At 48.1% G+C, this 12,882-nt stretch overlaps 1 protein-coding gene across 3 annotated transcripts in view; it reads left to right on the forward strand.

The window, feature by feature from the left end:
- Nucleotides 1–453: 453 nt before the first annotated feature.
- UPF1 (UPF1 RNA helicase and ATPase) overlaps nt 454–12,882 on the forward strand; it is a 42,878-nt gene continuing 30,449 nt past the window's right edge. Inside the window, exon 1 of one of the 3 annotated variants that reach the window (XR_004990205.2) lies at nt 454–985. Coding sequence is in view for 2 of the 3 variants with exons in the window: in XM_036450418.2 (XP_036306311.1) it covers nt 755–985 (231 nt within the window). In the remaining variant the exon portion in view is untranslated. The remainder of the gene's footprint in view (nt 986–12,882) is intronic. The other 2 variants (XM_036450418.2, XM_036450419.2) reach the window with 2 other exon arrangements.

Here is a 12,882-nt window from a genome sequence, read left to right on the forward strand (position 1 = left end):
CCTCTTACTATTATTATCCGAGCCAACAGGCACCATTCGGAGCACCAGGCTCTGTGCTAAGGAAGTTCCTGATTCATTTATTCAACAAATGCACACTGAATACCTATTTTTGTGCAAGCACCCCAGTTTACAGGGGACGTCTCTGAGAGAGAGGGCTACACCGTCCCGCCAAGCCTCCACAACTGGGTGTTCCACTACGTAGGGCATTCGATTAGCGCTCCGTTAACCCAGGGGGCGAAGACCCCCCAGTCCCCAAAGCCCGCCGCCCGGTCACCAGGAAGCAGGGGTTGGGGCGGGACCACGTGTCCCGGCAGCCAACGCGCAGGCAGTTGGAAGCCCCGCCCCCGCGCGTGCGTGCTGCGCGTCTTGTCGGCTCGCTAGGCACTACTCCCGGCGCGGTTGGAGGCGACGGCAGTGAGCGCGCGCGCCTGCGTCGACGTCGGGCTCGCGCACGCGCACCTGCGCTGGCGTCGGGCTCGCGCACGCGCACAGCGCCGGCGGCAGTGGTGGCCGTTCCTGCGGGGGTCTGCGAGCGGCTGGCGGCTACAAGGGGAGCAGCGACGCCGAGGGGCTTACAGGTGGCGGCGGCGGCGGCTCGCGGCCCGGCTCGCGCCGCGGTGGGCGTTTCTGTTCGGCCCAGGGGCGCGGGCGAGGCGGCGGCTGCGGCCCGAGGCCTGCGGCCTAGGCCTCAGCGCGGCGGCGGCGGGCTCGAGTGCAGCGCGGAGCCGGCCTGCGGGCCCTGCGCGTTGGCACCATGAGCGTGGAGGCATACGGGCCCAGCTCGCAGACGCTCACTTTCCTGGACACCGAGGAGGCCGAGCTTCTCGGCGCCGACACACAAGGCTCCGAGTTCGAGTTCACAGACTTCACCCTCCCCAGCCAGACGCAGACGCCTCCCGGAGGCCCCGGCGGCCCCGGAGGTGGCGGCCCGGGGGTCCCGGTCGGCGCAGGTGCTGGCGCTGCTGCTGGACAACTTGACGTTCAGGTGAGTGGCACATGGCGGCGCCGGAAACCGGGCCAGGCCTTGGCGCCTGGGGACCTGCTCCGGTTCCCCGACTCAGGCTGGCCCCCAAGTAACCTGTACCGGATCCCTCACTCCCGCCGGCTCCGAAGTTATCTGTTTCAGGAGCAGCTACTCTGACCAGGCCCAGCGTAACCTATCCCGGTTGCCGCACTCCTTCGTCTGGGTGATCTGTCGTGAGCACCTCTAAGACCGGGTCTGGATCTAGCTGAGGCCAGGTCTTAGGTGACCTGCCACAAGTCCTCTTCTGAGCTTGTCCGAGGTGACCTGCTCTAGGTCCGTCGGGGTGACCTGTCTCTGGGTGCCCCTCCACCTGGGTCCCGGCCCTTCGGTGGAACCGAAGCCCTGCCCCACCCCCACCTGTGGTCGCGCCATCTGGGCACCCTGCATTCACACACCGAGCCTCCAGATCAAATTTCCCCAAGCCCAGGGACTCTGACGAGGGGAGAGTGGAGGCTCCTAGAGCAGAAAGGGAATTTTTGCTTCCAGGGGAGAATCCCATCCTCGCTGCCTGTAGATGCTATTCTAAAGGGAGGTTGCACTTTGTTTTTCCTGCTTGCATCGCCTGTTGCTGAAACTGTCGTGTTACATAACTCCATAGCCCTGCCTTGGAAAAGTTAGGTTTGAGTTTGTTCCTGCAGTGGGCAGTGATAGTGGGTTTTACGAAGATGGATCTGCTACATCGGAAATTTGTTTTTGATGATATGAACATTTAGCCAAAGCTGCTTGGGTATTTTAAATCTGGGTTTGGGTTATGAGACGTAGCAGGCGTACACTTCCTGGACCTGTGCGGGGCCTGGCGAGGTCGGGTCTTGGGCTGCGGTCCCAGGGAATGTCCCCATCATCCTCTAGACCTCAGATTCCATTCAGCAGGTTTTCCTGCGCCTGGCACTTCCCTCGGATTCATTTCCCTGAATTCTCAGCCAGGGAAGACGACAAGGCTCACCTTGTCACAGGTGTCCCGTGGCCTGAGGACCCAGTGCCAAGGTGGGGGAGCCACCCCTTCCTCAGCCAGAGTGAACTCAAAACCTATCCTGGGGGATGGGGGCTTGCATTCTGGTTGGGTGTCTATCAAGTTGGTTGAGTCACTCCCGTGGGTAGGCCTCCCACTTGGGCTTTCTTTTAGTCCCTTCTAGAAGCAGAAAACATTTGACTCATTCTAACCCCAGATACCTTAAAAATAGAAATTTGATGGGTGGTGCTTCAGGGAGAACAGGTGTGCAAGTATGTGTGTATCCCCCCCCCCCCCCCCCCCGTTTTGTTTATATGTGGTGGAGGGAGGAAGGAGAGAGATAAGTGTTTGCCTGGAGAGAAGAATGAGCTGCTGTAGGTGGATGATCATACCTGTAGTATCGACTCTAGACTTCTCTGTTTCCACAGCTGTAAAACGTGGCATAGCAGTTTTAGTTTTGTTACTTTTAAACATACATGAAACCTGGACTCCTGTATGAATGGGCCAGGAAGTACTGTCTGTAACTTGTGCTCACTGTGTCTGGAAGCCCTAGGATAAAGATGTCTTGGTTGAGCCGAAACCGGTTTGGCTCAGTGGATAGTGTCAGCGTGCGGACTGAAGGGCCCCGGGTTCGATTCCGGTCAAGAGCATGTACCTTGGTTGTGGGCATCCCCAGTAGGGGGTGTGCAAGAGGCAGCTGATTGATGATTCTCTCTCATCGATGTTTCTAACTCTCTGTCCCTCTCTGTGAAAAATCAATAAAATATATTAAAAAAAAAAAAAAGATTTCTTGGTTTGAGCAATGTGCCACCATTTGTGGGGTGACCTGCCCGAGGTCCGTCAGGGTTGTAAAAGGTAATGGTTTTATTACAAATCCTTTTTAACTGTAGCCAATACAAAATGGCCAACCTGGAGCAGCTCTGGTTCTAGTTTTGTTCCTGGTGTTTTTGATTAATCAAGAGCATGACCTTCTCTTCCTCCACCTGAACACTGAGCTGTACAGAATAAAAGCAATAAAACTTCACTGGAGGTAAACACTGCAGTTGAGCTCACTTAAGTTCTGATGATATCAAAAGAGACTGCTTTTCCTTACTGGTAGTTAACCCTGATACCCATCCTCCTGTATTCTAACTTTTGATTTGTATTTGGGGGAGTGGAGTAATATTCTTTGTCAAAGATGAGGCCCTGGACTTAGGGTAAGGAGAGTTTGACTAGAATAGGAAAGTGAAAAAAAGTTGGTTATTTTCTTTGCCAGTTGGTGGCATTGGCTATCTACAGCATTTGGAAAGATTTTTCTTGTTTGTCCTCAGGAGTTATCAGTTTAACCAGCTGTATGATGGGGCTTTCAGAGAGACTAAAAAACTCTCCCATTCTGAATGCCTTTTGATCTTATTGGATGAGTGGTTGTAAAGCATCAAGTGCTGTGTAGCCAGTTTGGTATGGACAGATCACATTTTGTTTATCCACATAGTAGTATCCGTTGGTGGACATTTGGATTGTTCCCACTTTTACTTACGAATAGTGCTGCTGTGAACCTTGGTGTACACGGTTCTCTGTGGATGTGTGTCTTCAGTGAAACTCTGGGTAACTCCTGCAGGAGCTGCCAGACTGTTTTCCATTGTGCAGCCACTTTTGATAGTCCTGACTGCCGGTTTTGCACAGTTGGTTTTACCTGGAGTTTGTTTAGAGGCAGAATGAGAGAATGTCTCAGCCAGGGTAAGAGAATGGCAGGCAGGAATGACACCTGCTGAGTTCTTGAGTTGGTTCAAGTAACACTTATTTTCTTGTTTGTGAAATGACAATGAATGATATTTATCAGGTCCCTCCAGATCCTGGGATGAAAAGTGGTGAGGACACAGTCTTTCCAAGTGTCCTAAGACAGTTTTCTTTTGCACAGCTGACTCTTTTGTGAGTCTTTCCCCCCCACCCTCAAAGGACAGGGAAAGGTAGTTTCAGAAGTCCTTTGCCTAATAATAGCTGGTGTTGCAACCCTTCTGATCTGTCTAGTTGAATTATTTCCTTATATATATTTTTTTTAATTGATTTTTTTACAGAGAGAAAGAGAGAGGGATAGAGAGCTAGAAACATCGATGAGAGAGAAACATTGATCAGCTGCCTCTTGCACACCTCCTACTGGGAATGTGCCGGCAACCCAGGTACATGCCCTTGACTGAAATCGAACCTAGGACCTTTTGGTCTGCAGGCTGACGCTCTATCCACTGAGCCAAACCAGTTTCGGTGAATTATTTCTTCTTAATTTTCTATAATTTTCCTCCAAGCATTGGAATTATGAAAATCTGAGATTTGGGAGTACTAGCCAATCAAATAAAAGAATGAACTGTGAATATATGCAACAATGTAGATGCATCTTAGAATAATTACACTGAGTGAAAAAAACACTTTGACAAAAGAAAAGATGCTCCTCAACTTACAATGGGGTTAATATCCCATTGAACCCATTGTAAGTTGAAAATATCATAATTCAGAAATGCATTTAATACAACTAGCCTACTAAATGCTTTAGCTTAGCCATGTCTACCTTAAATTTGCTCAGAACACTTACATTAGCCTACAGTTGGACAAAATCATCTTGCTGTAGCTGCCCAGCATCTTGAGAGTATATCGTACCACATATCTAGCCCAGGAAAAGATACTAATTTAAAGTATGGTTGTACTGAATGTGCATTGCTTTCTCATGATCATAAATAAAAAAATCATAATTCTTGGAACTGTCCGTATATACTCTATATGATTCTGGTGATATAAAGTTCTAGAAAGTGCTAGCGGACTCTGAGTAATAGAAAGCAGGTCTGTGGTTGAGAGGGAAGAAAGAAAGGAGGGATGACAAAAGGCACTAGGGGATTTGGGGATAGTGAATATGGGTGTTTACATCCATCGACATCTGTCAACTTATAAATTAAACACTTTAAACATGTCATTTATTGTATGTCAGTTGTATCTCACTGTAAGGTAAAAACCAGCTCTGTGGCCCAGCAGAGAAACAAGGCAGTTGCCCAAATGTCGGGCTGCTCAGAGTGTTACAGCAGCTTGGTTCGTGAGAGCCCCAGACTGAAAACAACCAGTGGCTGTAAACAGGTGACCAGGTACACAAAGACTCTTCTTACTCAGTTGTAGTCCTGAGAACACAAACTTGGGCTTCTTTTTCCTTTTCAAGTGGGAAGATACTTTAACAAAGAGTTGTAATCTGTTCTTCGAAACCATACTCCTGCTGCCTTCGAATTCATGGAAGGCTGTCCCCACATATCCTTGACCATCAGGGAAACATATTTTCTTCTGCTTACTGGCCTGTAGCTTATGAAGAGGAGGAGTGATACAGTTCAGGGATTCCTAAAAGTGACTTTTTCCATCTGGTTTTGTGACTATGCAGTTCAGCAAGCCTTGAGAAAATCAGAGATAAGACTCTGGTAACCTTGCAGGAGTCCAAGAAGTGTTCATCACTTTCTCTTTGTTGTATTTCCCAGGTTTGTTTCCAGATACTGAGAACTTAGCTAGCAATTAGAACAAAAGGAGGTTTTGTGTCAGTTAATGGTGAATAAATAAAATTATTTAATACTCAATTTACTCATTTCTTCACTCTGATTCAGGAAGATTATGGAGAAAATTAATGCCAATGCAATACCAATATTAACTAAAAACTAAAGTTTTCTCTCAGCTTCCACATACCAGAAAAAGACATCTTTCTAATAGCTACAGTGAGGTATGATCACATACTGTAGAGCCCTCTCATTTTTAATGTGCAAGTCAGTGTTTTTCTAGTAAATTTCCAGGATATGCCTGACCATTACCATAGTCACTTGCTGCCTTTGATTTGTCCTTCATGCCACCTTTTCTTTTCTCCATTTTTTTAAAAATATATTTTATTGATTTTTTACAGAGAAGAGGAGAGAGGGATAGAGAGCTAGAAACATCGATGAGAGAGAAACATCAACCAGCTGCCTCTTGCACACCCCCCACTGGGAATGTGCCCGCAACCAATGCACATGCCCCTGACCGGAATCGTACCTGGGATCCTTCAGTCCGCAGACCGACACTCTACCGCGGAGCCAAACCAGTTTCGGCTCTTTTCTCCATTTTTAAATTTATTTTTTGTTTGTTAATCCTCACTTGGGGATATTTTTCCATTGATTTTTAGAGAGAATGGAAGATTGGGGGGAGGGGAAGAAAGAGAGAGAGAGAGAGAGAGAGAGAGAGAGGGAGAGAGAGAGAGAGAGAGAGAGATAAGAGAGACACATCAATTGATCCTCCCCCTCTGCCCCTCCCATCCCCAACCAGGGCCAGGGATTGAACCTGCAACCCAGGTACATGCCCTTGACCAAAAATTGAACCCATCGAGCCACACAGGACAGGGCTCCTCCATTTTTCTCTTGCTCATCTTTATAGTCTTTGGTCAACAGCTATAACATAGGGAAATTGGGTGACCCCTACTCAGCCATTCCCGGTCATATGTTAAGGAGATGTGCTTTCCCGTGTACTGGACTCTGCACAGGGATTGTTCAGAGGCAGGAAGTGAGGCCTGGGCATCACATTTACTTCTGTCCCCTCTGTGCAGGCCATCAGGCAAACTCTTCAGCCTGGTCCCTGACTCCTGCCCTCAGCAATTCTGCTCGCTGTGCCATCTTCAGGCACAGCAAACAGCGAGTCCTTTGCCAACTGCAGCTACTTTGTTAGAAATGACAGGTGCTGCCCAAATTGTAGTTGACTTTAGGAATGGTGAGGGCCCAGAAGAGGGAGTGATCTGCCCTGCAAGAGTGTGGCCTAGGCCAGGAGGAGAGTTTGGTCGGTGCTGTGGTTGGATGTGTGCCTCGTGCACTCAGTGAATATGTGAATTACTACGGTAACAGGCTGCCGCAGTGGTCAGGCCTCCTCCTGGGCATATGCTTCTGCACTGGATGTCTCGTAGCCTCTGAGTCCTCACAAGGAGTTATGACTAGAGCAGACACAATTTTCTATCTGTGATTTTCATCAGGGTCTAGGATCCCAGGCTGAGGCAGGCTCCCCTTGGATTGGAGGAGTGAGTGCCAGTCAGCATACTCTTTGGAGGCCCCACCTGAGAGGGGCAAGCAAGGACCTTCCTGGATGGAGTGGCCCCACCAGAGTGATGAGCTGATGAGCATGGGGCCTGGAGGGGGCAGCTTCTGGCAGCTGTGGTGGTGCAGAACTGTTCAGCCCACAGAGTAGAACCATGATGCCCGGTGTGTTCAGTGGGACCCAGAGCAGAGTGTGGCCTTGGGAAGAGCAGAGGGGACAGTGAGTCTAGCCGAGTCTCCAGGTCTCAATGGTCCTTGAACTCTTCTTGCCAGAAGAGCTTTCCTTGAGAGCAGAATGCTGCTGCTGCTTCTGATAAATGTGAGAGGCTGAGTGGACCTGTGGCTTGCAAAGGGTCCTGTGCCTTTTTAAATGTGTTGGTCTAGTAGCAGCTTGCAAGCTAGGCAACTGAGCCAGGCTTCTCAGGATCCCTGTGGACTGTTGCCAGGAGGCTTCTAGACATACAAGAGATGCAGGCTGCCTGCTGAGCTGAGCCCTTTGTCACTGATGCCACTTGCCCATCTACTTCAGCTCCTTACAGAGCTCCTCTGCCAGGGATGACGGTGAGCCTGGAGAGGTGGCTCTCCTCACCTTGGGTGGGGGGCATATGATAGAGATTCTGGGGATTTCGGGTCGCCACCTATATTGTGTAAAAATGTTTATTATGAATTCTCTAATGTGTAAGTAGTGAAAATAAACCCTGTCCATCCATTACCATGAGTTGACAGTTATGAAGGTTTTCCTCTCCCCCTTCTTATGATTTTCTTCACTGAAATGTTTTAAAGTGTCACTTCAGCTTTCTTCTGAGATTGCTCCATGAGAATTAGCGATGCCCAACCATTGCCCTACAGTACTTAGTCTGCATTTCTAGAAACAAAAAAGGGTACTTCTCCTTTGTGGTTTTACTGCTGCTGTCAGGTGAATGGTGTCAGCAGTTTTTCAGGACCTCCTAATACGTGGGGCTTCCTTTCTCCACAATCAGATTCTTTTTTTTTTTTTTTTATGATTTTATTTTATTATTTAAAAAAATATATATTTTATTGATTTTGTACAGAGAGGAAGGGAGAGAGATAGAGAGTTAGAAACATCGATGAGAGAGAGTCATCGATCAGCTGCCTCTTACACACCCCCTATTGGGGATATGCCTGCAACCAAGGTACATGCCCTTGACCGGAATCGAACCCGGGACCCTTCAGTCCCCAAGCCGACGCTCTATCCATTGAGCCAAGCCGGTCCTGGCCACAATCAGATTCTTCACTGGTTAGAAAGTGTCGCCTTTGCTTGGTCCAAACCCCTTCAAGGTCCAGCGTTAATGTGATTGTCATGTTTACCTGTCCTGCTCTCCAGGGCAGCCCCATTCTTTTCTTTTCATGATACTAAGCTGGTGTCCAGTTGGGTCACTGTCCTGTGAGGTGTCCTGCCTTCTGGATACACCTTGACTTCTCCTTATATGTGTGAGGTGGGTTCCTACTCAGTCCTCGGGCTCCTTTGCTGGGCAGACAAGAGGCAGCCCAAGGTGACTGAGGGCATGTCCAGTACCCTCGGAGCATGGAAATGAATTACAGAGGTGGACTCAGCATGCTGATCAAACAAGGGTCCACTAAGGGGGAGGAGGGCGAGTACCTTGAATCTATATATTATAGAACCCAGCTCTCTGTTGGGTGGGACCATGTCTTCATTGTAAATCCAAAATAGTCAGCTCACAGTTTCATGTGGTTAAAACAAATGGATTAGACGCACATGTGTCAAACACAAGGCCCGCGGGCCAAATCGTCCCGCCAGGCCTTGCAATGTGGCCCGCACCGCGCTGTCATCACTGCACTCCGCTGCGTTTCCATCACAATGACAGTTTATGACTGTTCAGTAAACCATTCGGCCCGCGATTTAGGCTGGATTTTAGATTTTGGCCCCTTCTCTGATTGAGTTCGACACCCCTAGTTAGAGGATGCTAAGAGACATCACTAATAAGACATTCATTGGATCTTGAATTCAAATAACCGTAAAGGACATTACTCGGACACTGGGGAAATGTGCCTGTGAATATTAGATAGCAGTGCTAATCAGTGTTGCTCCTGAGCGTGATGTCTGTACGGGTATGCCTTGGAAACATTGTGGGTGCAGTTCCAGACCACCGCATTGAAGTCAATTATGCCACTGTCTTAGTTTCGAGTGTGTATAAATGTTATGTTTATACTATATTGTAGTCTATTAAATGCACAATAGCTTTGTCTAAAAAGATAATGCACATACCTTATTTTAAAGATACCTTATTGCTATATAATGCTGACCATCATTGGAGTCTTCAGTAAGTCGTAATCTTTTTGCTGCTGGGAGATTTTGCCTTCAATTTGTTGAAAAACAAAAACAAAAAATAAGATTTGCAAAGCGCAGTCAAACATGGTATGCCACTATTATGATTATGGGGAGGAAGCCATTGTCCTGGGCTCCACAATTCTGAGTGGATCAGGAAAATAGAAGTGTGTTGTGCAGAGTGAGAAGGAAAGAGCAGTTGTGGCTAAATGGATCCAGGTGCCAGGTATGTGGGTACTTACTTAATTTTGAAACTTTTTCAAAAGTTGGGGGAGGCTGAATCTTCTGTTATTCTTTTCCTGAGGCAGGGCTCAGAGGTTTCTGCCTTAGGCCACTCTGAGGGAAAGGTGATTCCCCACTCCCTCCTTTATATTTAAATCCCGGGTATAAAAGAACAAATGATGAATCACTTTACAGCCTTTGTGTTTTGGGTGAGATGTATTGATTTAACCACTGCTAGCAGGAGGGCTTTCTGGGATGTGGACTCAGTTCGGGTGCTAGTGTCATAGCAGGGAACAGAACAGGCATAGTGGCCTCACTGGGTTCCCCCAGACGGGTGAGGGGAGGCCTCCTGGGAGGTGCCCTATAAACTGAGACCTGAAGGACCAGGATCCAGATGTGCAGAGACCAAGGGACAGTGAGTGGCAAGGGCCCCTGGTGCCTGCTGTCTGAGAGACTGAGGGAGAGGAAGGTCTGTTTCATATTGAGTGGTATGATGCTTACGAAGTTTGAAGTAAAAACTGTGGTATAGTATTTTTCCAGCACATTGAGTGGTAGTTTTTGAATGTACATGCTTTTCCTCTGTGATAATGAAATGACCTCTCTTCATATGCTCTGATACTCACCGTCTGAGTTCTGTAGTGGGGTGTATGGAACTGTCTGTGGCAGAAAACCCTTAGGGTGTTGATCAGCTCAGCAGCTCATAGATAGACTTTGTGTAGTGGGTGTCTAGAACACAGGTGGAGAGGGAACTGTTTACCCTGTGATGTGGTGCCTAAGGTAGGCTTAGGGTGCCCATGGGTGCAGGGAGGCCCTGCCCCTTTTGAGCCCAGCAGGATCCAGAGGTCCTGACTGGAAGTGAGGGCTTGGTGACCTTGGAGGACCTCAGTCCTATGCCAGCTAAGGACGAGGACACCCTGCACTCCTCCCATTGTATCACCTGACATGGGATGTGGGCCTTCTCCGTGCCAGCTACTCTCTAGTGCTTTAACTTATTTAATTACAGTTTCTAAGGTCAAAACTTTTTAAAACCTCAATGCTTTTATTTTGTTATTTTTTTAATGAAGCTGTGAGGATTTTGTTTTATTATTATTTTTAAATACACTTTTATTGATTTCAGAGAGGAAGGGAGAGGGAGAGAGATAAGAAACATCAGTGATGAGAGAGAATCATTGATTGGCTGCCTCTTGCATGCCCTTGACACTGGCGATCAAGCCCACAACCAGGGCATATGCCTTTGACTGGAATTGAACCTGGGACCCTTCCAGGCGTCTTCAAACTACGGCCCTCGGGCCACATGCGGCCCGCAGAGGAGTCTAATCCGGCCCGCCAGGTTTTTTGGGCAGTGAGCGCAGCCGAGGTGTTACAGTAGGAATTAGTAGTTCATATATAGTCTGGCCCTCCAGCTCTCTGAGGGACCGTGATCTGGCCCCCACTTTAAAAAGTTTGAGGACCCCTGCTTTAGTCCATAGGACGACACTCCACTGAGCAAATCAGCCAGAGCAAATTATTCTTTTTTATTCCTTACCTGAGGAATGAGGATATTTTTCTATTGATTTTAAAAAAATATATGTTTTATTGATTTCAGAGAGAGAAAGGGTGAGGGATAGAAACATCAGTGGAGAGAGAGAGAGAGAAACATCAGTGATTGATCGGCTGCCTCCTGCACACCCTCTACTGGGGACCAAGCCCACAACCGGGGCCTGTGCCCTGACCAGAATCGAGCCTTGACCTCCTGGTTCATAGGTCTATGCTCAACCACTGAGCCACACTGGCTGGGCTGACTTATTTATTTATTTTCTTTAAAGGGTGCAAGGAAGGGAGGGAAGGGAAGATAGAAAGGAGGGAGCAGAGAGAAACATCAATGTGAGAGAGCTACATCAATGGGTTGCTTCACACTTTCCCCAACTGGGAGTAGGGATCAAATCTGGAACCCATGGTATGTGCCCTTGACTGGGAATCAAACCCAAGACCCTCAGTGCGGAGCCTGATGCTCCAACCATCAAGCCATGCTGGCCAGGGCAAGGTCATATGTATTTTTGAAGTTAATGTTATATTAAAACTTTACAGGCAGTAGAGGGAGAAACTAATAACCCAGCTATAGAGGTCAGCTGGACTAAATACCTAATAATAGTTTCAATTTTGTTTCTTGTGTTGTTGCCAGTTCACAGCTGGGCAGGAGTGGGGCTACGGGAGCTAGGAGTGTTTGCACTCAGGCGTGTGAGTGAGGAGTGCCATACCACACTCCCCAGCCAAGCAGCTTCAGGGCCCTGGGGCCTTGGGGAATTTGTACTTCTCCTTGGCTTTAGTGGGGGGCGAGGATAGTACCCCTAACTTGGATCCATATTCTGTTGTCTTCCTGGAGTTCCAAAAGTGAACTTAGATTTCCGCCACTTATTAAGCCTGAAGGGATCAGGGGGTTTAGAGAGGGTTGCCACGTGGCTAGTCAGGCTTGGCTGGTCAGGCTCCCTTACAAGCCTCACATGCTCCTGAGGTGCCTTATCCCTCTCCCTGGCAGGGGAGGTGAAATGTGAGGCAGGAGTGGGCAGGATGAGGGCCACCCAGATGGTGGGCACTTTCCCTTTTATTTCACATACTACTAGTAATTTTGATGTTTCAGGAAAAGATTCAAATACCACAAAGAATGTTTGTTTTGGGTGTGTGTGTGTGTGTGTGTTGATTTCAGAGAGGAATGGAGAAGGAAGAGAGAGAAACATCAATGATGAGAGTCATTGATTAGCTGTCGCTTGCATGCCCCATACTGGGGATTGAGCCTGTAGCCAGGGCATGTACCCTAATTGGGAATGGAACTGTGACCTCCTGGTTCACAGTTTGATGCTCAACCACTGAGCCACGCCACCTGGGCTATTTTTTTATATGTTAAAGTTTGTACTACCTGATAAGAGATCTTAGGAGTTCTTCTAGACTAGGAGTCAGTAAACAATTTCTTGACGGGCTATATAGTAAATACACTAGACTTTGTGGGACAAGAAACAAAATTGAAACTACTGTTGGGTGTTTAGTTCAATCATTTAAAAATATAAATACTGTTCGGAGCTTAAGAGGGTGGCCTGCAGGCTGATCCTGGTCTAGACTACTTCTCAGCCCCTTCCTGCAGCATGATATACACTGAGTGGCCAGATTATTACGATCTCTGAATGCATAATAATCTGGCCAGTCAGTGTGTGTGTTTTGGGTATATTAGAGGCCCGGTGCATTCATTTGTGCATGAGTGGGGTCAGGCCAACCTGGCCAGGGGGAGGGGACATAGGTGGCTGGCTGTCCTACCTGGTGGTTGAACTCCTGGTTGAGGGGACAATTTGCATATTAGCCT

This window comes from Pipistrellus kuhlii, unplaced genomic scaffold (assembly GCF_014108245.1).
Source record: "Pipistrellus kuhlii isolate mPipKuh1 unplaced genomic scaffold, mPipKuh1.p scaffold_m20_p_21, whole genome shotgun sequence".
NCBI lineage: Eukaryota > Metazoa > Chordata > Mammalia > Chiroptera > Vespertilionidae > Pipistrellus > Pipistrellus kuhlii.